This window comes from Mustela nivalis (genome assembly GCF_964662115.1).
Source record: "Mustela nivalis genome assembly, chromosome: 9".
Lineage (NCBI taxonomy): Eukaryota > Metazoa > Chordata > Mammalia > Carnivora > Mustelidae > Mustela > Mustela nivalis.
In genome coordinates this window covers 90,809,627-90,837,443 of record NC_139028.1, presented here as the reverse complement: position 1 = coordinate 90,837,443, position 27,817 = coordinate 90,809,627, and the positions used below count along the sequence as shown (strand labels likewise).

The following is a 27,817-nucleotide window of genomic DNA, read 5'->3' as shown; positions in this document are numbered from 1 at the left end:
ATAAAATTCAGTTGTTGCCATTTCCTCTTTGTCAACCAGATACTACCAGCATTAACAGAGTTGCTGACACTTTGAATAACTCGAGTATCCATCCAGATCCCAAGGGAGAGCCCAGTGAAGAGAGGAATGCAACTGCAAAGACTTTTTACGATTCTTCTTTTCCCACAGAACACGTAAGTCAATTAAAAATATTGCCGAGCAGACCTTAGTGAGCTAATTCTACAGATATGTGTAGAACTGTATGCATCTGGATGCTTTAAGACCTAACTGATCTCCAAAATAATATCAAGAGGGCAACATGGCACCATTTTTCACAATTAAGGTTGATGGAAAACAGCAGGAAAAAGTCACAGTGTATAAATCAAATAGATATAACCCAGCCTGTTTGGGGAAGGACAGTGTGAGGTAGTGTATTATGTCTGTCCTTCTTTTTTTTTAGTCACCTAAATTTAGGAGTAGGGGCATTTGAGCATTTAAAATTTTATCTTAATAAACGATGTCTCAAAATAATGCAGTCAATTAAGTTCCATTGTTCTTTATCGTGCTAAGTAATTACATCGTTTTGGTAAAACTATTGCAAAGAAAAATTTAAATTATTTCCATTAGAACATAGTATGCAAAGGGATCAAATACCCTTAATGTATGTGATATTGTAAGTATGGATTTATATATATTTTAAGCAAAGTATTTGTAGAGATTACATGGCTCCACAAGTCCATTTGTCATATGAAAAGCAACTAAGCACAGATGATCAGTTTTTTGGCAAAATTTATAAGCTATTTTTTATCTTAGAGTGCAAAACTTGAGCATGAGAAAGGCTATACTGTTCAAAATCTTAAAAATAGGCAATTATAGGTGTTAACTGCTAAAAACCTTTTTAGGTTATACCTAAAAAGTTTAGGAAAGATTACTTACAGAAAAAAACCAACTGCACAGTGGCTGATTTTGAAGTCATTGTATATTTTTTTCAATTTTAGAGGTACACATTAAGTAACTTTCCCTTAGCACCTATAAAACAAAAATTACAGCAATAGCACAGCCTTAACAAATAACAGCTTTTAACAGTGTATTTTATTTTCCTTTTAAAATTAAGTTCATTTAAATTTTAAAATGCAAAGAAGACGGATAATCTGACTAGGAGAAATTTTAGGCCAAGAGTAGATCTTTTAAGGCAGAAAGAGGAGGTACAGAGGTAATGAAGTGATTTTTAAAAGGAAGTGATGGAAAGGAAGGAGCAAAGCGGTATGTGGCGACATGTCTGCAACGAGAATTACTGTTGTAGGCTGCAAAACCTCAATTAAGCCCAATATGACAAGTTTTGTTAAGTGTAAACTTTCATCAACATCTTGTTTCTCCAGTCATACCTGCTCTTGCCCCTCCCACGAGTAGGCAGTTAAGGGGAAAGAAACGAGAGCAGGTATGTGTTAATATCTTTTTTTTCTCCATCAAGATAAAAAGTCAAGGATTCTGGAAAATTAGTAATCTGAACTTGATATCAAATGCACCAAAATGCATCAAGCATTGTGAGAGACCCCCATTAAATCATACAGACCATCAGTCAGTTTACATCAAAATCGGCAACCTCAATTTAGATTTGATGTATTTCTCTAGATCCATTCTCCATACTGCATGGATGACTTACATTCATTCTGGCCCTGTGAGCTAAATGCATAAGGTGGGTACTTACATGCCAGATATTATCAGAAATACACATTTATATCCATTATCAGCTACACTACAATAGCATTTTGCCACTAAACAGTGCTAAGAGTGAGGCCACAAAGCTTAAACGACTTGTCCATGGTCTCTGTGAAGTCCTGTGCTGATAGTTTGGTTTTTCATCTGTTATTTCATAAAGACACAGGCAGTCAGCTATGAACACAGCATCACCACAAAGATCAGAGGCTAAGAATTCAAGGGGACTGTGGCTGACTGTAGAATTCTCACGAGCCAAATAGATCCATCCAAAACTAGCAACCCTTAGGGAACTGAGGTTAAATGTAAACTAAGCTCACTGAAAAATTATCACTATATAATCTCACTTTTAACGTTATGCATATGCCCTGTTTCCAGTCTAATGGGGAGATTCTAAAGTAAGATAATACTCAAAGATCTGTAAACAAATTATATTCATTATAGCCTAATTTACAATAGTAAGCATTTCCAAGCAACTTCAACATACTACATTATGGAACATGGAATATAATGAAGCCATATTCTTAGACTTTTAAGAGGAAAATGCTATTGAATGTTTTAAACACAGAACAGAAAATGATATAATTATGATCCAGATTTTGCAAGTATATATATATATATACACACAGAAGAGACCAGAATATTTACATCAAAATGTTTAATGATAGTTGAGATTTTAGGTAATTTGAATGTAATTCTTACTCTGTTCTTTATTTCTAAAATACATAATAGACTTTTACCACCAGATTTTGTCTGGAATCAGAAGACCACTGACCGTTTTTTTTTTCCAAGAAATTTTGTGCAGTCACTGACAGTGGTTTATGAGAAGTCTTTAAGACCTAGGAAACAGCCCACAAAAGGAAAAACCAAGATACAAAATTCTATAGAATGATCAAATATGCTTAGAAAAAAAGACTAGAAGCAAGCCGTACCAAAATGTTGACTGGTCTCTCCGGACAGATGACTAGTGATTTTCATTTCTTTATTGGAAGTTTAGATAATAGGGGAAAAAGTATAATTACTATCAGAAAAAAAATCTTAAAATGATAAACTTTTATAATACTGTGTTAAAAAGTAAATATTACCCAATGCAGTGCTTTGGAAACATGCCAACTTCCAAATACCTCACTGCTCTTTCCATTTTGTCCAACAATGGTGCTCTGAAGGAGGAGAGGAATCAAAGTAAAAGGCAGTTTCTACATGGCAGTCTACCTGTTAGCATTTCTTTTTTTAAGATTCTATTTATTTGACAATAAGAGAGCACAAGCTGGGGGAACAAAAGAGGGAGAGAGACAGTCAGATTCCCTGCTGAGCAGAGAGTCCAATCCCAGGATCCCAGAATCATGACCCGAGCAGAAGGCAGACACTTAACCAGCTGAGCCACCCAGGTGCCTCCTCCATTAGCATTTTTAATTTTCTCCTGGTTTTGATTAGAAGACACAAAACAGACACATTTGGGAAGGGAAGAGAAATCAAAACAGATTTTGATCTGCAATTGTTTTAAATATCTTTTCTTTCAACGTAAGCTTAAGACTTTTCAGAAAATGTTCATGGTATCCCTGGACTTTATTAGGGAACTTAGAGAGCTACTACATAGGCATAAGCCTCCAGATTCACATTTTATTGTTTTTTTCATGCCAAATTAAGGCAGTTGTTGAAAATTAGTTAAGAAAAATGGTGACTTTTTCACATACTAATAATTGTAGAGCTTTAAGGATTTTCTTTTAACTCTTATTAAGGACTTTAAAAAAACGAGTAATTTCAATGGTAAGCAAAACAAGTCTGGTCTTTCCTAGGTGGAAACTAAGCCCCTGAAATCAGTTCTGCTCCAAAGCCATTTTCAGGCAACCAAGATTAAAGATCTTACTGATGCGGCAGCACTATCTGCTGGTGAAGATGACTGGCAGAGCCTGGTAACAAATCAAATTAACGAAATCGAAAACTTCCTAAGCTTAGAAGGTGACAACCAACCTAAGAAAAGAAAAGCAGAAGAGATGTTGGAAAAAATGACAGATTAAAAGAATGTTCATAAATGCTTTCAGTGGTGAACTATTTAACTGAAGTATCAATAATATGGCTTTGACTAGAACAAATTGCTGCACCTAAAGCTTTACATTTATACTCAGTTTTCCAATTTTTTTTGATGTGATGAAGTTATGTTTTTACAAATGTTTCATTTAAGATAGATAAGATGGCTGCCGGCATCCAATTCTCCTAAGTTAAATTTGTTTTCCTCCATATATCCTTTCATCAAACTCTTGCACCTTTAACCCCCTTCCTTGCAGAGCACAACTTAAGTCATATACAAGATAGATAGTGACCCTTTGCAACTGATTACTTTGTATCCTCTGAAACTTGTGACTTTTTACATTTCTTTTAAACTTAAAAAGACATAAATGTCCAGACTGTAGTCAAATTTCAGTTTGTTTTACTAGGATTTAGATTTTTTCCAAAAACAACAAAATTTTATATATAGCATAAAAATTCATGTATCAGAAAGACTCAAAAGGCTGTTTTTCACTTTGTTCAAGTTTTGTTTCCAGGCATTTAGTGTGTCATACAGTTGTTGCCACTGCTGTTTTCCAAATGTCCGATGTGTACTATGACTAAAAATTGAAAAATTAAAAACAAAGTTATTCGTCAACTTTTTAATCCTTCTGGCATTCTTTTACAATACTACACACTTGTATCTAGTTAAAAACAAGGTTAAATACACATGAAAGACCTAAGCTTCTAATTCTTCTCTTATCATTCTAAATTATTTAAAAAAAATCTTTATCAAATTGATCCTAAACCTTCTACTTTCCTGAACTACATAAACCAGACACAAAAGTCATTAGTATTCTAGCCAATGCTAAGCCATTAAATGAAATGTGCTGGAAAATAGGACTCTTTCATTAAATAAGCTAATCACATTCAGTCTGAACTTTAATAAAATTATGATAAATAGCAACTATTTAACTACAGTCAATGGATTAAGAACACCACCTTAGTTCTCTAAACATTTTAGTGAAATAATCAGAACAAACTAAACTGTGCTACAAAATGCTGCAAAGTCTTAAAGTGTGTCTTACCTGACAACTACTTTCCTCTGGGTCTGATCAATTTTGCAGTAGACCATTTTAGTTCTTACTGCTGAAAAAAGATATTTTACATGATATGTTATATGGAAAATCCCCAAGAAAAACAGCTGAGATATAAAATTAAACCACAATAAACTTGACAATTTTCAAACATCATTTTATAAAACAGCCCTCTGAATCTAGTCACAAACACAACAGTGTGATGGAACCAAGAGGAAGGTCACACATTTGTCCTCTGCTTGCTGGGTGAATCTATACTAAATATCACAGTTTTTATTAAGTATTCTAAGTGTTCTCCCCTACAATTCCATATGGGAGAAAACAATTTCCTTTATAGGACAGTTTGAGACTTACAGCATTAAAAAGAAACCATGTCAGTAGTTCTGTACATTAATCTTGACTGGATAATTCTCCCAACTTTCCAAACTTAGAAGCCCAGGAGAAAAATCTGAGTAACAATTAAATCGTTTTATAATGTAATTGTTGGTAAAGGTCCTGTTTCTAGCCAATGATAAAAAATGGATTATGATTAATATTTACAGATCATTTACTATGTGCCAGGCACTGGGCTAAATAAAGTGCTTTACTTGCATTAATTCATTTAATCCTCCCAACTACATATTAACTCCCTACACTACTGTTTCACAAAGGAAGACCTGGCCCTCAAACCCAGGTCTAATACTAAAATCTCGGCTCTTAACCACTATGGTATACAGTCTAAAGGCTTTTACTTTGTATGATTTCAAGGGACAGAATACCAAAAAACCACAGAGCAATTTGTATTTCCACTGAATCTTCATTCTACTAAAAATATACTCTACAAGTCTATACATACATATCTGCTACAAAAGAACCCAGCTTTGTCAGAATACAACTCAACTTCAAAATACAAAATCTTTTTTTGTTTTCTTAAGCAGGCTCCATGCTGAACATGGGGGCTTGAACTCATGACCCTGAGATCAGGAGTCGTAAGGTCTGAGTGAGCCAGGGATCCCAAGATATAAAATCTTATATTTCACAAGGTGTAAGAGAGAGAAATTCTAGGAAAAAAATGAAAACAGTCTAATTGTCTTACCATCAATAACAAATGCTTCAACATCATCGGCTCCAATCTGAAGTTCTTGCTGCATTGTGTCAAAAGAAATTTCTTTATTTTCCACTGCCATTCCCATAAAAGTAAGCAGTCTCATTTTTGCCATATTTTGTTCATGTAATAGACCTGAATAACACAGTGGTAAAGTCTGATGAACATCCAGACTAGTTAAAGATCTGCACAATTACAACTCCTGTGTCAAAAGTCACTGAGCATTTACAGAGTAATTCTGACAAAGCTGCTTATATTTACAAACCATAAACTCACTCTACAGTTAATTATGGAGTATTACAATTATTTTTCTAGATCTACATTTCTTTACAGCTATAATGCCAAAGGTCACAGGTTTAAAGTTAAGAATGGGCTATAAAATGGTATTTTGCTTAAGTCCTAGAACTTCTGCACATTTTATTTTTTATAGTTACACATTATAGGAGATAAAATGTACAAAGTTTATTTCATAAGAATATTTTTAGGGGTGCCTCGGTGGCTCAGTCGTGAAGCATCTGCCTTCAGCTTGGGTCATGATCCCTGGGATGGAGCCCTGCGTAGGGCTCCCTGCTCAGCAGGTAGCCTGCTTCTCGCTCACCCACTCCCCCTGCTCGTGTTCCCTCTCTAGCTGTCTCTCTCTGTCAAATAAATAAATAAAATCTTTTAAAAATTTTCTTATTTAATTATTTAAGCTTATTTTTACTATTTGCTCTCCATTTAAACACAGGATTCCTTATCTTTTTGTTCTGTTAGTATTACTAGTACACACGAAGCCTTAAAATATTTTTATATACATTCAGTTATGAAAACATTCCATTTCCCAGGTCACTCTGGATTTAACAGTTAAGTCAAAAGTGTGTTTATCACTTAGCAATTATAGGCTACACTGATTACTAGATAAAATTAAATAGAACCATAAAGAGTGATACCTGAAGTATAAAACTGCATAAATAATTCCAATTTTGCCTTATAACTTCTAGTGAAGCATGCTGTTAACAATTATTGAGATCACAAACAACTATTAGACCCAAAAGGAAACCTAATAAATTACCCAGTCCTGATGCTTTCATTTTAAAAAATAAGAAAGCTGAAGAGCCAAGAGATTAAATGACTTAATTAGTCAAAGTGTCAGTACTAGGCCTAAAAAATACATTTGCTTATAAATGACTAGTAATACACACAAATATTTATAAATCCTAAATATCTAATTATTGCCAATTCCTAGTGGAAACTGAATTATAACACAGTATCATATATACTTGACTTGATGCTAACTTATAAAAACAAGTTTCTAAAATTAATCTAAAATTATATATTCCTTTTCTCTAAAATTTCAAATTATGTAAACTGAGCAAATGATTGATCATGTACCCTCTAATAATTAAGAGCCTCAAGTTTCTATTGTTCAAAAAGTTCTAAGCACTCCATAAATAAACTTGAAATTTATAACACATATTAGCAGAAGACAAGGGAAGCCCATTAATACAGGGCATAATCATCTGTTAATTAGCTGTAATTATGATGCAGGCTTTCTATTTGGCACAGATTCAACAAAAACATGATCATCATAACTCAAATGAATGAGGTATCTAAGGTAAGTATTGCTAACTGGGTTTAATGGAAATCTACAAGCATCAAAAAATCAATTAGTGCACATTAACCCTAATTAACAAATGCAAATTAGATGCTGATTAACTTTCTGAAGCAAGAAGGTAGCAACTGTATAACACCAGATTACATGTAGACATGTTAGGGCAATTCAGTTGACACAGGATAATGCTTACTGTTGGCCCAAGTTGTCAGTGTTAATAAAACAAAGTGTTTTCATAAAGTGATGCCACCTGTAGAATCTAGACATTTGTAACCAGACTTTCAATTGTAATAAATGTTAACAATACATGTAAAATCAAATATAAACACATTTAATAAGATGTTTTGCCAAAAGCATCTTTACAATTTTCTAATAAAAGATAGCTTATTTGCATACATGTTCAAGAAAACTAGAAGGCAAAACAGGGACTGGACTCTCAGTTGGCACCATAAATTAGAAACGTTATGTTTTTCCTATCACAGAGAACTACTAAAGATTTTTCCCAATATTTTTAAATATAAGAAAATTCCCTAACATTGCCAGTTCTCTGGGCATCTCTTTTAGTACGATAAAATGATACTCACTCCTCAAGTTTCTGAGATATAATTGAAATACTATTTTACTGCTACTCTTTGTGTAGTTATAAGCTTACCATAAATTTAAGAATTTATCAGAGAAATGAAGATTATTTCTAGAGTGATTATGTAAAACCATTATCTATCTTACATGTGGAAACCTGCATGTTAGAACTTGTTCTCAAAATCAATACTATTAAGCCAGTGAAGTATGAGTTCAAGACTTGTAGAAAGCTGTGCTTTGTTTCATGAAACTAGAACATTACCTTCAAAGAGGAAGTCACAGTGTTCCGTGTCATATTTCAATTTTAAAGTTATAAAAAAAATCTAATTTTATGGAAACATTTATTCATTACTAATATGTCAAAACCTTAATGCAGTAATAAAAAAATGTGCATCATTGAGCAATTTCTGCATTGTCACTGACCCGTCTTAAAATGCTGCAATATAGAAAACGTAATTTTAATGCATGCAATAGCTTATGAACCAGTGCTCCTTTGAAACAGTCAATTACACATCAATGGGGGAGTGTCAAAGTGTTAATTACTACTCCTTTTTCCTTGGTGCGTAAATAAAGAGGTTGCTGACATTAACATTCCATCACATAGCTTCATGCCACAAAACAAATTAACTGGGACAGAATGTGGTTTTCTGGGTCTAGTGCACCTGGCAAAGCATTCTACACAAACACACTTGCATCTACTTTATCTTGGTATATTTCAAATGCCTTATTATGTTCAGAATAATTTAATCTTCCCCAATTCCAATGGCTGCACAAAATATACATATGATAGGAATTAATGATTGCCAAATTGAGGATAATAAGTATAATCAAAATAGATTATAAATGAGTTCCTTCACCTATATCTCAAACCATGAGACTAACAATTCAGTATTAACATGGAAATTATAACAAACCACTAAGATGTTTTGATTATTGCCTAGCAGAAAAACAAAGTACCTCAGTTTCATAGTTGACTTTAGTCTCCAAAAAAACCTGGTGATTTTAGATCAATTTAAATCTGTTCAACTACAGATTTTCTAATTTTTCTCTTTTGTAATTTCAGTATGTTAAAAACATGCTGAAGGAAATTAAATACTGAATATATATGGAATTTGCTCAATGAGGATGAGATTAAATTCAGTTTGGCAAATGCAGAGCTCTGATTCTCTAGAAAAAAATTCAAAGATGAAACAAACTGTAGTAAAGAAAGTTTCTCCCATCATGTAATTCGATTTCTAATTCTACCCACAGCTTCACTTAGATTTGCTTAACAATACATATACTTCTAGAATTTGTTAATATCAAGGAGGAAGTGTGTACTAAGAATAAAATATGTTAAAGGGGAAAAAAACCCACTTGTTTCAATTATGTAACTATGGCTTCTTTTTTAAACATTACCAAAAATATAAAGAATAAGGGTCTTTTATAAACAAATAATTCTATTTTAAATAATAAAGTAGCTGTAAGTCATCAAATTTTGTCAGCTGTTAAAGTAAGTACTTCTAAAAGTCACCACCGTGATCAAGGTAATGGTGATCCTTTAAGTTGCTTTTCTGCTCCATCCTCCATTCCACAATTTAAAAACACATGTATCAGTGGTACTACTTCTATCTGAATCTGCTCCAACACCTGCTTCTTGCTAGAACTTGACCTCAAAGAAACATGGTCTAGTAGACCTCATAGGAGGGCCCAAAGTCCAACAACCTTCTTATAGAGAGAAAAAAAAAAAGGCTTAGGTTTTCTAACTCCTAGTTTCATGCTCTTTCCACCACAAATGCTACAAATGCTACCTCCTTCTTGTTTCTGATTTCCAATTCATTCTGAATAATCTTTTAAACTGTTCACTGTTTGTTCTTGTTTTATCATATTTCACTGGTTAGGATAATCTAAACAAAAGGCCAAAGTCCTATTTGCTGGATTTTATAGTACATGAGAGTTCTTGAAGAACATGTTCCCATCTTTCTTTATACCCCCACAAAGAATAAACTCCAAAACTTACCAAGTGAATCAATGAAGTCTTTATTATTCTGATAGAACTTGACATATGATGCCAGTTTAGCACTCACAAAAATGGTTAAAAGCTATAGATAGAAAAATAAAGATAAATTATTCAATACAGAATCAAGATTTATACTCAACGTATTTTTAAGACATTAATTCTCAGCAATAGAACTCTCAATGCTTCTTTTAGTGTAGAAATAGCAATGTTTGATCAAATTACCATCCAAACCATTTGCTTTCATTAAGACTCATTTAGATGAAGAATCAGTAAATACAGTGAACTCTAAGTAAGCTACCCTGAAAGACGGTGGGAACAGCACAATGCAGATGGAAACTAATCCAAAATGTATTTATACTTATACTTGAGAAGTGTGTTCATGTGTTCTTAAATAACAGATTTATCTTCTAACGGGCTACCTGACACTGCATATAAAAAAAAATTCCTATTATTTATGTCCGTAATAGTCAGGCAAGTATGGAGATGAAGCAAAGGGAAAAAGAACAGGTACATTCAGTGACTGGAAAAAAAGGCTGGTCCTAAATTTCATTCTGTTCTTGATATTAAAAAAAAATCAAGCAAAATGTTAGATCTCTTTCTAGATCTAACAGTCATGTTCATTAATACAAAGAGTTCTGCTTCAATATGTTACATTAAGGAAAAAGAACATTTTTCACATTGAAGATAAAGTACTTACATCATGAATAAGCTCGCCCTCCAAAAATTTGACTGGTTTTAAAGTGAGAAGATGGTCAAAAAGAAATGCATTTGGATCTTTCAATGCTCGTACAATACACCTTTATTAAAAAACAAAAATACAAGCTTAGAGTCCTGAGATTCAGAAACTTTTCACCAACTTTTAGAGATTGCAAAATATATTTAATTCAGTAAAATATCTAAGAGTTAATATACACAGCATAAAAAAAAAGCTACAGAATTGAGATTAAAACAGGCCAAAAAAACAGCTATATCTATTTTAACAAAATATAATAATAAAGTGGTTGTAAGCAAAAACATAGGCGGAGAGAAAGCATGACCAAAATAGTGAAATAGTAAAACAGCAGCAGCACCCTCCCAGGTGCAAGACAGAGTGCTTTCTGTGCATTACCTCACTTAACCTCACACACCCTGACATACTAGTTATCATGCCTCTTATCAGTGATGAAACAGGCGCCAAAAAGAACTTGCCCAGAAAGTACTAATTAAGTGGTGGAGTATTTGAATGCAAACAGTCTTACCTCAGAGTTAAATATCTTTCCCACAAACTACACTTTCTAGCAACACCTAGGTCCCTGTAAAGCCATACCCTATAGACAAGTTATTTCTGTTTCTCAGATTTAAAAACTGATTCCATTATTATTGCTACTAAATAGACCTAGGATTGTTTGAAGCCCTTATTCTCATTAGCAATGGGCTAACTATTAGCATGCTACCAACCTTTCCTCATCTACACACTTTAACATTAAGATAAAATCAACCCGAAATTAGGTTCTACTACTCAGGCTGGGGTCATCACACCCAAACCAGCAATACCTCAAATAGAAAGTATGATGTGGCTATTCCACATACAATCTATGGTTATTCCAATACCAAGCCCTGGATTTTAGTAACTACACTGGAATCACCCGAGAGCACACAGTATCAAATGGCTCGAGATCACTGGGCTGGGAGATGCAAACATAAGTTCTGCTGGAGCTCAACCTCCAAGCTGCAGGTAGCCCCCATCAGAAAGACAACATGTTCAATATTACCTGTGGGCATCAACTCGAGCCTGGGAAGCATTGTCCTCTGTGTAACTTCCTAGCAATTCCACCATGACCTTTGAAGCAGCATCACTAAAAAGAAATGTTGCTTTAGAAATTTCAGAATATCATTACATGTTGATGATACATACAATGGTTACCAAGAGACATGGTCCTGCTCTATGGGAAAAATCACACAAATTTTCCTTCTAGTAGGAAAGACCAACAACTAAGGAAAAGTAACAGCTAACAAATAAATGGCATGATGGTAGCTAGAAATGAAAAACCAGTAACAGATATGCAAAGAAGAAAGAGAAAGGAATCCAAGTATATCACTAGAAGCCAACAAACCGGGAAAGAAAGCAAGGATCAGAGAAAATCTACAGAAACAATCACAAAGTAACAAATTGGCAATAAATATACATAAATAATTACTCTGACTATTGAAAAGACTAAACAATCAAAAGAAAGAGGGTGATTGAGTGGATTAAAAAACAAGAACCAACTATATGCTGCCTACAAAAGACTCATTTCAGACCAGAAAATGCACTTAATGTGCAAAGGGATGTCAAAAGAAGCTTAGGTAGCAATACGTATATTGGACAAAATAGACCTAAAAACACAAACTGTAACAAGAGACAAAGAGGAATACTATATAATCATAAATGGGACAATCCAACAAGAGGATTTAACAACTGTAAATATTTATGCACCCAATATGGGAGTACCCAAATATAAAACAGTTAATAACATAAAAAAAAATCAATAGTAGTATAATAATAGTGGGGAATTCAACACCCCACTTACATCAATGGACAGATCAAACAGAAAATTGATAAAGAAACAGTGGCTTTGAATGACACACTGGACCACAAGGATTTAACAGCTATATTCAGAACATTCCAACCTAAAACAGAATACATTCTTTTCAAGTACACAAAAAACATTCTCCAGAATAGATCACATATTAGGCCACAAAACAGGTCTCAACAAATTAAAAAAAAACAAAAACCAAAAAACAAAACCCAAAGTCATACCATACATTTTTTTTCTGACCACAATGCTATGAAACCAGAAATCAACAATAAGAAAAAGAAATCTAAGAAAAGCTTAGTACATGGAGGTTAAATATCATGCTCCTAAGCAATGACTCGGTCAACCAAGAAATCAAAGAGGAAATCAAAAATTACATGGAAACAAGTGAAAATGAAAACACAACGGTCCAAAATCTATGGGATGCAGCAAAAGTGCAATAAGAGGGAAGTTTATAGCAATACAGACCAACTCTCAAGAAGCAAGAAAATTGCAAATGAACCACCTAACCTTATACCTAAAGGACCTGGAAAAAGAATTTAATACCCAAATCCAGCAAAAGGAAGGAAATAATAAAGATCAGAACTGAAATAAATAATATAAAAACTAAAAAAAGCCAACAGAACAAATTAATGAAACCAGGAGCTCATTCTCTGAAAAAGATCAATAAGATTGATAAATCTTTAGCAAAATACATTAAGAAAAAAAGAGAGGTGTCTCAAAATCACTAAGAAGAAAAGTAACAACCAACACCAAAGAAATAAACAATTTTAACAGAGTATTATGAAAACCTACATACAGACAAACTGGACAAGTCAGAAGAAATAGGTAAATTCCTAGAAACCTATAACCTACCAAAACTAAAGCAGGAAGAAATATGTAGTTTGAACAGACCAATTACCAGCAATGAACTTGTACCAGTAATTTAGAAACTCTCAAAAAAACAAAGTCCAAGATCAGATGGCTTTGCAGGCAAATTCTACAGAACATTTAAAGAAGAGTTAATACCAATTTTTGTCAAGCTACTCCAAAAAATAGAAAAGGAAAACTTCCAAATTCATTCTGTAAGGCCTGATACCAAAACCACATAAAGACGTCATGAGGCCAATATCTCTCATGAACATAGATGCAAAAATCTGCAACAAAATATTAGCAAACCAAATCCAACAATACATTAAGAAAATCATATTTCGTGATCAAATGGAATTTATTCCACAGATGCAAGAGTGGTTCAATATTCACAAAGCAATCAGTGTGATATATCACACCAATAACAGAAAGGATAAGGACCATACGATCATTTGAATAGATGAAGAAAAAGCAGATGGCAAAGTACAACATCCATTTTTTTAAAAGTTAATTTCCTATTAATTTTTCTTTTTTAAGATTTTATTTATTTGTCAGAAAGAGAAAGAATTTGAGCACAAGCAGAGAGAGCAGCAGGCAGAGGGAGATGCAGGCTCCCTGCTGAGTAAGGGGACCAATGTGAGTCTCGATCCCAGAACCCTGGGATTATGACCTGCGCCAAAGGCAGACGCTTAACCAACTGAGCCACCTAGGTGCCCCTATAATATCCATTTGTGATAAAACCCTCTGCAAAGCAGATCTGGAGGGAACATACTTGAACATAAACAAGGCCTTATACAAATAACCCACAGCCAACAAAATACTCAATGGCGAAAAACTGAGAGCTTTTCCCCTGAGGCCAGGAAGAAGATAAGGATGTCCACTCTCACCACTTTTATTCAACACAATACTGAACTCCTAGACACAGCAATTAGACAACATAAAAAAATAAAAGGCATCCAAACTGGTAAAGAAGCAAAACTTTCATTATTTGCAGATGACAAGATACTATATACAGAAAACCCAAAAGACTCTACCAAAAAACTACTAGAACTGATAATGAAATTAGTAAATTCACAGGATACAAAATTAATGTACAAAAATGTGCTGTATTCCTATATACTAAGAGTGATGCAACAGAAAGAGAAATTAAGAAAACAATCTCATTTACAATCACACAAAAAAATGACAAAATGACTAGGAATAAATTTACCCGAAGAGGTGAAAGACCTCTACTCTGAAAATGATAAAATACCGATAAAAGAAATTCAAGATAACACAAAGAAATGAAAAGACATTTACATGCTCATGGGTTGGAAGAACACTGTTAAAGTGTCTACACTACCCCAGAAGAATTGACACATTTAATGCAATTCCTATTAAAACACATTTAATGCAATTCCTATCAAAATACTAACAGCATTTTTCACAGAACTAGAACAATTCTAAAATTTGAATGGAACTACACACACACACACACACACAAAACAGCCAAAGCAATCTTGAAAAAGAAAAAGCCAGAAGTTTCACAATTCCAGATTTCATATTACAACATGAAGAGATGGTTAAAATAGTATGGTACTTAACAGACACATAGATCAATGGAATAGAAGAGAAAACCCAGAAATAAACCCACAATTACATGGTTGATTAATCTTTGACAAAGGAGAAAAGAATATCCAATGGGTAAAAAAAAATGGTGCTAGAAAAAATGGACAGCTACAAGTAAAAGAATGAAACTGGACTTTACACAAAAATAAAATCAAAATGGATTAAAGATCCAAATGTAAGACCTGAAACCATAAAAATCCTAGAAGGGACCACAGGCATTAATTTCTCTGACATCAGATGTAGCAATGTATTTTAAGCTCTGTCTCCCAAAGCAAGGGAAACAAAAGCAAAAATGAACTACTGGAACTACATCATAAATAAAAAGTTTCTGCAGAGCAAAGGAAAAAATTAACAAAACTAAAGGCAACCTACAGAGTGGGAGAAGATATTTGCAAATGATATATCTGATAAAGGGTTAGGATCCAAAATATATGAAGAACTAATACAACTCAAACACACAAAGAACAAATAATCCAATTAAAAAATGGGTGATGTCCAACAGACACATGAAAAGATGCTCAATGTTATTCATCATCAGAGAAATGAAAATCAAAATTGCAATGAGATGTTACCTCACACCTGTCAGAATGGCTAATCAAACACAGGAAACAAGTGTTGGCGAAGCCCTATGCACTGCTGGTGGGAATGCAAACTGGCACAGCCTGTTTGTATTCAAAGGGATGCACGTGCTCCTGTGTTTACAGCAGCATTATTTACAAAGCCAAACTGTGGAAGCAGCCCAAGTGTCCATGAATAAATGAATGGATAAAGATAAATATACGTGTGTGTGTATATATATACAAACACAGGAGAATATTATTTAGCCATAAAAAAAAAAAAACACTTGGCATTTGCAACATGGATAGAACTAAAGAATACTAAATAAGTCAGTCAGTCACAGAAAGACAAATACCATATGATCTCACTCATATGCAGAATTTAAGAAAGAAAGCAAAGGTGGGGGGTGGGGGGAGACAAACCAAGAAACATTCTCTCAACCCAAGAATAAACTGATGGTTATCAGAGGGAGGTGGGGGGTTGGGATGGGTGAAACAGGGAATGGGGATTAGAGTACTTATTATGATGAAAAAATAAAGTGATAAAAAAAAATCCCACCATAAGTGCATGCCATGAAAGAAACAAATAGTGATATAAAAGAGTAACACAAGCAGAGATAGGGAGTACACAGGGAAAGCCTCTCTTTAAAGGAATGACATATAAGATGAAAATTTAAAGGATGTAAAATAAAATAATTGGCCATAAAAAGTGTTGGAGGTGAAGGCTGGGTAACTTCTGGGCAAAGGGAAGACCAAGTACAGAGGACTTAGGTGGGAAAAAAGTTTTGTGTTCTAGAAATTATTAGAATAGCATGGCCAAAGTTGAGCCCACGCCATGTATTTAAGTAACTCTACTAAAAATATTCTTCCAATTAAATTATCCTTAAAATTATGCAGATGATCAATTTCAGTTGTAGTAAAAAGCACAAAATGTATTCATTCAATTTGAGGTCTCAGAAAATGTTTATCTTTACCCTTTATTTCTTCCTTTAAACTGAAGAATCATTGGACAGTTATATTATATTCAATTCAACTTGGGCAAAACAGAAGGAAAACATAATCTGATCTTCCACATTAAATAGAACTTTCTGGCAGCTATATTAAGAACTGGCTATAGTAGGAGCTATATAATTTATTTTAAAAAATTAAATGGTATTTTAAAAACTTCTACAAACTAAGGTTTATTAAAATACACACATGTAGGGGTGCCTCAGTGGCGCAGTGTCTGACTCTTGGTTTTAGTTCAGGTGGTGATCTTGGGGTCGTAGAATCAAGACCCATGACAGGCTCCATGCTCAATGAGGAGTCAGCCCGAGATTCTCTCTCCCTGTTCCCCCTACTTTTGCTCTAAAATAAATAAATCTTGGGATGCCTGGGTGGCTCAGTCTGTTTAGTGTTTGCCTTCAGGCTCAGGTCATGATCCCAGGGTGCAGGCATCGAGTCCCGCATTGGGCTCTCACTCAGCTCAGCGGGAAACCTGCTTCTCCCTCTGCCTGCTCTGCCTGCTGGTCTCCCTGCTTGTGCTCTCTCGGACAAATAAATAAATAAAAGCTTTAAAAATAAAATAAAATAGATCTTTAAAAAAAAATACAAATGTAAATACAGAAGTGGTTAAGTGGTAACCAGCATCTTATATATAGTGACAGAACTGTAAGAATCTGAAGAAATTTTAATGAAAACCTGTTTTACTCATTGTTAATTATCTTGAGATCCTCTACAAACACAGGTGCATTTCATTTTCCAGTTTTAGCAACCACAATATATTTCAACCTAATGTATCTTATAAGCTAGAGACCTGAATTCACAAATACAAGATAAAAAATTTCATTTAAAGTGCACAGTGTTTGACATACAATCAAGGCTCAAAAAAAATGTTACATGATTTGCACTCATTAACCACCAACATAAGTAAAATAATGAAGGAGGGGACCCATAGATACAAGCATTCTTACTAAAAGGGCAAAGTGCATCTCAGAATTGTAATTCAGAAGCAGGAAAAAAAATTACATTTTACGTGTATTGGGCAAAAACCAATCTTAAAATTTAAATCAGCAACGTGACAGCAACTTGTTTATTTGAATAAAATAGCCATCCTCTTCTACCTTTCTTAGGTTGGGCAGCATTTATTCATCCAGGGCCCATAATGCACCAAATACCCTGGGCATGCACAACAGTTGACAGATTAAGGTTCCTAGCCTTCACTGAATGTACAACCTCACCAACCTCTGAGGCTGTTTTATGCCATGATAAAAGCAGAAGGCGCTGTAGGAGAGAGGCATTTAACCTCACCATGACAGTAGTGCTTTAGGCAGAGAAATGAAGTTGAGTGTAGGTCATCTAGACCAAGGGCAGGCAAACTTTCTGTGAAGAGTCAGCCAGGAAGTACTTTAGGTTTGTAGGCCACAGTGGTCTCTGCTGCAACTACTCTAGTCTTGGCAAAAGTAGCCATAGACAATACATAAAAGAGTTAAGTATGACTGTTTCAATAAAATTTTATGGACACTGAAATTTGAATTTCATATAATGTTCATATGTCATGCTCCCTTTGATTTTCTTTCTTAACCATTTAAAACAGTGAAAACCACTTTTAGCTCGAGGACCATACAAAAAGGTGCCAGCCCCTGGTCTAGACTGGGAAAGAGCAGGGTGCTCTTACAGCGGACACAAGTTCACGACATCCTGGGTGTGATAACCAAGAGGAAAGGTTTGTGTGCTGGGAGGAAACAGAGGGAGGGACTATCCATTAAACAAAGCAGTTTTTGTAGTCCGTCAACATATCACACAAAAATGGCATGATTATTATCACATTCTCCAAGCCCAAGCTACCTCAGTAGGTAACCTGAGAGTCTGTGTCAGGTCTTACATGCTATAAATTTTGCATTATATCCTCAAGAAAAATTTGCTGAAACTTGTATTTCACAAAATCATTATGATTGCAGACTGGAGAAAAATTGATTACACTTCAAGATGTCTCACTTAGGAACAAAGAGACTGAGAGAGAGAAAATGACCAATTCATTTTGGTCACACTGAGTTTGAGGCAGCTATGTGCCATACCTGAGTGGAAACATGCAGAAAAAGGTAGAAAGCGGCTGAACACAAAGCTCCAATGCACAGAAGAGAAGCCTGTGTTCAAGACATGGATGTCAGGGTGCCTGGGTGGCTCAGTTATTCGGCTGCCTTTGGCTTAGGTCATGATCCCGGGGTCCTGGGATGGAGCCCTGCATCAGGCTCTCTGCTCAGTGGGGAGCCTGCTTCTCCCTCTGCCTGTTGCTCTATCTGCTTGTGTGTGTGCGTGTGTTCTGTGTCAAATAAATAAAACTAAAAAAAAAAAAAAAAAAAAAAAAGACATGGATGTCCATTCAGTAGATGACAAAAGCCATGGGAATAGATGAGATGACCCCAGGCGGAGAGTGAAAAAAGGGTCCTAGGACAAAATCTTGAGTAATAGTAGTATTTAACGGAACACAGAGAATAATTTACAAAGGTTGTCTGAGAACGAACTGCCACAGAGGTTGGAGAAAAACAAGGAAAGGTATCATATAAGTCAAAAGAAGTTTCTATAGTCACACGGTGCTAAGAGGTGGAGGAAAACAGGAACTGTGGAGTGATCACAGGATTGCACCTATTCTTAGAAATGAAGGAACCAACACTTGAATACTGGAAACTAATTCTGTAACATCAGAAATGGGGGAAAAAAAAACCCAGGGATCTTATACCTTCAAGGTGTTTTCACATTTTTTAATCTCTAGTTAGAGATTAATCATTAACTAGAGTTAATCACTCTAGTTCCATAAACTACCACTTCATGTGCTTTTGTACATCTCTGCTTTTGTAGCCACTGCTTTTGCAACATATTTCATAAACAGTCATTCATTTAACAAATATGGAGTGCCTACCACAGTGCCTACTCAGACACTGTTTGAGTAATAAAGTCCCTGCCCTCATGAACTTACATTCTAATGGGGACAGATAATAAACATTAAAATATATTAAGTCTGTTAGTAAGAAGTCCAAGGAGGAAATGATGAAATAGGGATGAGAGAAACAAAACCAATGCAAGGGTGTAGGGGAGATATTGTTATATACACAGCTGGGCAGAGAAGTACTTTCTGATGAAATAACAAGAGAATAGATCTGAAGAAGCTGAAGGGTGCCACATGGCTACCTGGGAGAAGTGTGTTCCACGCAGAAGGGCCAGTACTAAGATTCTAAAGCTTGTTTGGCCTCCCGAAGAAGCCACTGGAGGGTTCTGAATAGAAGAAAAACATAGCCTGATCTTCCATGTTAAACAGAATTTTCTGGCAGCTATATTAAGAACTGGCTGTCCCTGGGGGCGCCTGGGTGGCTCAGTGGGTTAAGCCGCTGCCTTCGGCTCAGGTCATGATCTCAGGGTCCTGGGATCGAGTCCCGCATCGGGCTCTCTGCTCAGCAGGGAGCCTGCTTCCTTCTCTCTCTCTCTCTCTGCCTGCCTCTCAGTGTACTTGTGATTTCTCTCTGTCAAATAAATAAAATCTTTAAAAAAAAAAAAAAAAAAAAAAAGAACTGGCTGTCCCAAACACGGACCATTTAAGAGGCTACTTCAAAAATCTAAATAAGAAATAATGGTAGCTTAGACCACAAGGTAGCATCCGAAGTAGTGAGAAACTTGACTGACTTTAGATTTATCAGAGCTGACAGGATTTGATATTGGATTAGATATGAAGTGTAAGACAAAAACAGGAACCACAAAGGAACCCCAATTTTGGGTTTTGAGTAACTAGAAGCAAAGAAATGGCATTTCCTGAGTTGGAGAAAGTAAAAAAAAAAAAAAGCCCAGATTTAGAAAGAAAAAAGGTTCATTTTTGCAGTTGTTGTAGGCAATGTCTTCTGAGTAAACAGAGATGTTCAACAGGAATAGCTAGGTATTTGTAGAGTTCAGAATAGAAATACAGGAGATAAACACGTGAAAACCACTAGCATGTAAATAGTACTTAAAGGCATGTGACTGAATGACAGCACTCAGGCAGCAGTGGCTCTCAACCAGGTGCCCTCCAGAGCATTTTTAAGTGCATAGGAGCTGCTGCAGCTGTTTGAATGACTGGGAAGCACCACTGACATTTTAGTAGATGAGGACAGGGATGTGAAGTATCTTGTACTGAACTTTAACAACTTAGCGATACAAAAAACGATCTTGCATTTGGTACTCAGCCTCACCCAAAATCATAGCAAAAAAAAAAATACAAACAACGTGCATACGGAATAAATGTAACTGAGCAGAAGTCATCCCAGGAATAAGTTATCCTAATGTTGAGAGAAGGAACCCACAAATAAGCTGTGAATGAAGAGAAGAACTGATGAGCACCAGAGTGGTGCTCAGTTAAGCGTCTGATTCTTGATTTCAGCTCAGGTCATGATCACCAGTCTTAAGATGGAGCCTGGCATGAGGCTCCGCACTCAGCAGAGTCTGCTTGAAGATTCGCTCCCTCTGCCCACCCCCCACTGTGATTCATGCATGCTCTTGCTCTCTCAAATAAACCTTTAGAGAGAGAGAGAGAGAGAGAGGAGCCCCTTGTAGATAAATGTAGAATCACTATGTTGTACACCTGAAATTAATGTACTGTATGTCAACTACACTTCAATGACAGGGAGGGGTGGAGGCCCCAAAAACCAACCGAAGAATGTGTTTCAAGAAGGAAAAAGTGATCATCTGTACCAAATACTTCAGGTGTTTTCTAGTATGTTAACATTAGGACATGTCTAGTAGAGCTTAAATGGGTACTGATATTCTATTTCAATTTCTCTGAAAATTAGATTTGGAACTCCTTAGAATAAGTCACTTCCCTTCTACATACTAGACCACTAAACAGCAATTACAGAGAGCATCCAGTAAGTACTCCTCATCTCTGATAAGCACTAGACATTCAGACGGAAACCATAACACTCATCATTTTAAATTGCTCTATCAGAAAAAAGACTAATTTTTTAAAGGTGAGCTTGAAAAATGAAAAGGATTGTAAGAATATCTTTTACTGAGTGCTGTCCCAATAATGAAACCACTGTTAAAAAGTAGATGAATAGGGGCGCCTGGGTGGCTCAGTGGGTTAAGCCTATGCCTTCGGCTCAGGTCATGATCCCAGGGTCCTGGGACCGAGCCCTGCATCGGGCTCTCTGCTCAGCGGAGAGCCTGCTTCCTCCTCTCTCTGCCTGCCTCTCTGCCTACTTGTGATCTCTGTCAAGTGAATAAATAAAATCTTAAAAAAAAAAAAAAAAAAAAAGTAGATGAACATTATTATCTTTTCAGCAGCCCTATGAGAGAAGTATTACTATTATTTCCACTCTGAAACTGAAAACAGTTACAGAGATGGTTAAGTTATTTCATCATACAACAAAGCAAGAGAGCCAAGACTTGAAATCCAGTAGTCTAGATGCACAGCCTGCCCTTCTGAAGTATGAATGAAAATAAGGATTCTTTCTCTAACAGCTTTTAATGCTCTCTCCATTTGAAATGGTCTTTGTTATAAACTATTTACTCTTAACACTTTACTGACTACTGGCTAGAATGCTGTCATAAGTCTGCTGATTTATAATAGGTGGTAGCCACTGATCAGAATGAAATAGGCTATTAGTGCATATCCCTTACTTCTCTTTTCTGATAAAACGTTCCAATTTTAATAACAAAAATTTTCTCTTACATTGTTAAATGTAAATAGTTGCAAAAAGTTTACATTACTTACTAGAAACATATTAACCTTGTTGACCCTAATACATTAAATACCCAGTACTATAAGCCAGTATAAAAATTGTGCAACAATAAAACTAAAGGAAGACTGTTTACCTTTTCTTTTTTTAAAAGTATTTAACCATTATGTGAAAAGAAAAATTGAAAAGCTAGGTCAAAAAGGTAAGATTATCATTTAACACAAGTTCTGAAAACTGAGCCAAACCTACCATTTGGTAAGCATCCTAAAATTGGGTATACAGAGTAAGTATTTTAGGTTTGCTAGAAGTTTGCTAGGGTGAATTACAAACCTTAGAAACCCAAGACCTTGCAGAAGCTCAATAGGTACTCATTTAGTAAAGTCTATTGCAAAATTTGATCTTGGGGGCACTGTTTATATAAAAGGCTGATTGTGGAAACTTTGACTAATAGTTCCTCACTATCACCAAACAAAAGTGGTAGCACTATCTCATACTAAGACATCAAAGCATCATTAAATAACTTAATCTAAAGTTACATAGAGCTTTCAGATGAACAGTTGTACCATTTTTTGAACAAAAGCAAATCTTGCTTTTAAAAACATTTAAAGATGGGGAAAACTATTTTAAACTTTGTAGTAATGTTTAACTCAGTAGGTGAAATTTACAGAAATACATTTACAGCAGCTCTGTGAAGAACAAAATAGAGCAAAATCACTTAGCTCACTTGTTTTTAAAAACAGCCTCAACTACTTATATTGCCTGTGAAGTTTTAAGTTAGTACGTTAATTCTGAATACCTTTTCTTACAATCCACAAGTGCCTCATAAAGGAGCCTTAAAAGGGTGTGTTTTTTTTCAGTGGTGAGGTTCCAATCAGAAATCCATTTTCTAACCTACAGGATTGACAAAAGGAGGGAATTTAGTGGCATAGCTGAACATAGTTTCATCATTTAAAAGGTAACATTTAGAACATATATATTTGCTATTTTAATTATAATACATTCTGCACTTTTTATAAGCAGAACAAGTATTCCACACAGTAACTCACTTGATCCAGCTCAGTTGGAATATACTGGATGGCCCCACAAGATGCTGCCACTTTAATGAGGCTGCAATATACTGTATATCTTACAGGAGTATTCTTATCCATCCCATGGAAAAGGTTGCTTAGCCTGGTTAACAAAAAAAATAGTAAAAGTGTTTCAGATGCGTAACTATGATGATTAAGTTGAGATTATCTGCTCTCACAACAAACCTGAGACACCATTAATAACTTCACATTACAAGGAGGCAAATGGGAGTGCAGAAAGGTTAAATGACCTATCCAAGGTAACACAACCAGTCAGAGCCACAGGTGACAGTCAACTTCTGTAATTCTTGCTTTTAACCATTAAGTGACAGCGACATAAAAAGAGCTTCTTGAAAAACCGAGCCTCTTTCAGTTCTTAACTTACAACTGCAGTCTCAGAGATGGGCGTTCACCTTCCCGAAATTTGACCAGCTTTTCACACAGGCTTTCAATCAGAGCTTCTTGCTTGTCCGGTTCCAGGATCAATAGGAGAGATACCACGCTGTTCATCACACTTTCAACATCTACACATGTATGGATAACACAAGAGTGATACTATCATACTTAATGTGTCTAACTAAATATATATTTCCAGTGCTTTAATACATCAAAGACCATTAAAGTTAAGATACTTTAGGAAGATGTAATCTATCTACTACAAAACAGTTTCACCAGAGGAAACTTTTCCTTCAATGGTAGGCATTAGGCTAAAAATATATTATACATGAATTCAATGAAACTAATTCTGTTATACAGCTAACATCCAGAAAACACTGTACATTTTATTAAAGAAAAAGGAAATTATTATCTAAGATTTGGTTTCCAACCTGTAAAACAGAAGACTGATATACATGTCTATATATATGGTTACAATTTTTACTGGCAAGATATTCAGTTGTCTGGAAGTTACTCCTTCGGTCAAGCTAAAATGCTTTCCCAAGTGAAGAAAACATTTATATATAAATAGGAAATTACTAAGAAATGAAAGTGTTCAACTTCCTGGCTGGGCCATTGCTTTCTGACTGTAAGTTATTAACTACAAACCAAATTTAATCTCAAACCTTAACTAAGGACCCCCAATTTTCAAAATTTCCCATTTTATGTCAATAAATAGGGCATCAGCCAAATAATTAACTGTCTTTTAGATTACTGGAAATTATATCCCATTTGGTATTAATGTAAATCATGAAAAGGAAAGAAGAGCTTCACTTTTCTTCAGTTCATTCTGAAATTACCAGTATTGAGTGTATGCACTTAACACTCAAAAAACATTAGCTCTTAAAAAAGATGTTTTCTCAAAATAGGCTTACTTCACAGGTATAACAGATTAGAATAACCTGAAAGTATGTGCAAAGATTAAAAGACAACAGGGCTTAACAAGTCCAAGACAAATATACTTTACAGGAAAATTTCAAAGTAGATCCTTTCTGATTAATAAGAAACATTACAAAAAAATTAAAAACAAACCTTTATCATCTTCCTTCAGACACACATCACAGGCCTCAATAATTTGAGCTAAATCTACATGAAGTCCACCTTCTGAGTTCTCTTCTGAAATTTCAGCTCCTTTAGATTTCAGATAAGCTCGAAGCTCAGCAGCCTGTTGAATCAAATAAGATTGCTATACACTTCTAAAACTGACAATGCCAAAATTCAAGATACCAAACCATTCTTTTTTTTGGAAAAATAAGAAGTAAATACTATACTTAATGACTTCAAATTACTATGCTGAAGTGCCTCTCTCCTTCCTCAGTCCCCCTCACATACTACAGGAGCCACAGGTTTTCCTCTACAAAACCAAGTGGCTACACAAACCCAGTATGACCCACGTGGATCACCTTCAGAATTTCTCTCCTACCACCTACTGCCGCTGAACTTCCAGTACACACAAAAACTTCTAATATATATCTAAAGTGCTTATGAGGGGGTTGCGTGTGGAGGAGAATTAATCTGACCTGGTAAATTCAACCTGTTTTAAAGAAATGAAATTTTATTATTCTCAACTATACATAATATAGCCAATTTAAAAAGTTAGAGACATTTGCCGTTCACGAAGGTAATCATTTGTTAATAAAATGTTTGAGAACCTATATGAGACAAGCATTCTGGGAAACGCAAAGATAAAAAATGATGCCTTTGACTGTGTTGAATATAATACTTTTCAAATTGGATCTACTTTATAACTATTTTTTTTAGAATGCAAACTACAAATCTGAATCAGAATGCACCCTGGGACCTGTATATAATATTCAGGAAGGCACCCTTTTGAGGGGTTGGTATTTATGGCAGCCAAACATCAATGCAGATGGTATTTAAGATAATAAAATGAAAACTTAAGCGGGGAGATGAAAGGATACCATTAGTAAATGCACAGGTATCACATTTTCTAGACCCACAAACATGTTTGGCTACCCACAACAGATATGTTAAATTTGTATATCTGATGGCCCTATCCTTTCAGATAACACAGTAACTTCACCTATGAGTTGGTATTATAAACTAGATTTCGTGAAACCACCATCACCATATCAAAGAGCATTTTATTGTTTTTATCTATCATCCTCACTGGCTGCAAGTAGTTGTAGAGTAGGACAAGTAAAGGAAAAGAAAAAATTCTGAACTCCCATTTCCTAGTCTACTCAAACACAGAATCTGACCAAAGTTGAAATTCTGAGGCAATCACGTATCTACCTGGAAGGAATGGCTGAAATCAAACTGATGAATTACAGAAGTAGCATAACCTAACTAGAAATGAAACTAACTTATCTTTAAAACTAAAATAAGACCATCAACAAGAACTACCTCCATCTACAAATTCTTTCCTATGTTAAAATCAAATACTTTTTTGGGGTAATCCAATAGTCAATTTGTTAGTAACATGATTTCATTAATAATCATATATGCTCCCCCCCCCCCATTTTCCTTTCCAATGTGCTCAACTCCTTCCCTAGCCTTATCTTCTCCCCTAGGGCCCCCCATCGCCTTCCTTTCGTTTCCCCTTCTTAGTACTTCAGGACTGAGGATCTGCACTTCTACCATGGGGAGTAAAAATCAACACCTGTAATTCTAAGAGTCACCTTAGAATAGCAATGGTGTTTTCAACTCTATAGAAACCAAATTTCCATGTTAGTGGGGTAGCAAAAAATATAAAACACCTTCACAGAATATAGTTTTCAGTTGTACAAAATAAACTTAGAGAAAATAATTTCGGGTTTAACTTCCATCAACTTTTTAAACTTTTGTTATGGGAAAAATTAGAAGTATCCGCCATGCATACCAAACACCAAGCCCGAAATAAAAAATTTTAAAATATTACGATGGTTCACCACACGTATGCCTCAAAGCTGAGGGTGAAACTGACGTTCTACAAACTGACGTTCTACTTTCAGACTGCAGAACTCTCACTCTCGTACAAGTAAAAATATGAAGTATGGACTCCGTTTAAAATAGGGTCACCTTTGCCTCTGTGATCACAAAATAAAACCAGCTCTAGTATAAAATAATTTTTTCCTAGACTGCCGACGCCGTCTAAAGACTCGCCACCTCCCACTCCGGATGTGGCTGCGTCTGGGAGACGGAAGCAGGCACCATTCCCAGTCAAAAAGTAGTGTCGTCAGAAGTGACACAGACTGGAAGAGTCCCGACGCCAACCAGGAAGCTGGCCTTAAAACCTCGGTCCACGCGTCGGAAACAACGGTCGGCGGGCTACCCCAACTCCAAGCCAGAAATTAGCGCCGCGCCTCGTCTCACGGCCGGCCTCCCTCCCTACTGTCTTGTGTGGGAAGTGAGCGGCGGCTCTGAGCCCCGGAGCGGGCTCCGCGGGGCGGCGTGCCGCCCGTCTGGCCCTGGCTCAACCCTTCATACCCCTGAGTATCCCCCAACCCCGTCCTGGAGGCACTCGCTGCCTGGGAGCACACCTGATCTTCCTCACTGATGTCGATGAACGCCGGGACGCTCATGTTGCAGGCCCGGGTACGGCAGTCGCCCCGCTCACAAAACCACGCCAACCGGAAAGAGAGCTGTAGTCCGCGGGGTGGCCTCACAACCGCTTCCGGGTTACCCTGCGGGGCGGGGACACCGAGATAGGCAGGGCCAGAGAGCCAATCCCACCGCGTACTGGACAGGGAGCGCGCGCACTTGGGCGGGTCTCTCGGACGCGCTCAGCCGGGAGACGGCCCTGGTATCGCAATTTGCTTCTAGCCTTTAGCATGGTGTCGTGTATTTATCCTTCGCGTGAGTTCACGCCTTACTTCACCTCCTTAATGATATCTTAAGCTAGTTCGGCCAACGAAAGCTGTGCTCAAATAGTTGTTCTTTTGCAGCCACAGCCCCTCTGCCAGCCTGCTCTCGGGCTGCACCGCACGGCACCTCTGTTGTTGCTCACCCCAGCCACAGAGCCTTGGAACTTGGCAGTACGAAGTTATTTGCTGGGCCTGACAATTTTTTTCGGGTTAAAAATTTATCCCACTT

The 27,817-nt window shown here is 36.0% G+C and overlaps 2 protein-coding genes across 7 annotated transcripts in view; one reads left to right on the top strand and one right to left on the bottom strand.

Moving 5' to 3' along the window:
• CCDC73 (coiled-coil domain containing 73) overlaps positions 1 to 3,953 on the top strand; it is a 140,086-nt gene extending 136,133 nt beyond the window's left edge. For 4 of the 6 annotated variants that reach the window (XM_082748904.1, XM_082748903.1, XM_082748901.1 and 1 more), the window contains 2 exons: positions 40 to 173; positions 3,492 to 3,953. In XM_082748904.1, the coding sequence (XP_082605030.1) occupies positions 40 to 173; positions 3,492 to 3,713 (356 nt within the window). In that variant the 3' untranslated portion in view covers positions 3,714 to 3,953. Of the gene's footprint in view, positions 1 to 39; positions 174 to 1,611 lie in introns of all 6 variants that reach the window. The other 2 variants (XM_082748906.1, XM_082748905.1) reach the window with 2 other exon arrangements.
• A 153-nt stretch (positions 3,954 to 4,106) lies between these two features.
• On the bottom strand, positions 4,107 to 27,404 carry EIF3M (eukaryotic translation initiation factor 3 subunit M). The gene is made up of 11 exons (XM_082748928.1): positions 27,265 to 27,404; positions 24,815 to 24,947; positions 23,733 to 23,871; positions 23,327 to 23,450; positions 23,077 to 23,171; positions 11,783 to 11,866; positions 10,729 to 10,828; positions 10,032 to 10,113; positions 5,854 to 5,997; positions 4,770 to 4,830; positions 4,107 to 4,301 (listed from the first exon to the last, which is right to left on the bottom strand). The coding sequence occupies exons 1-11, from the start codon at positions 27,304 to 27,306 to the stop codon at positions 4,181 to 4,183; spliced, it is 1,125 nt and encodes a 374-aa protein (XP_082605054.1). The 5' UTR covers positions 27,307 to 27,404; the 3' UTR covers positions 4,107 to 4,180.
• Between the last annotated feature and the right edge of the window lie 413 nt (positions 27,405 to 27,817).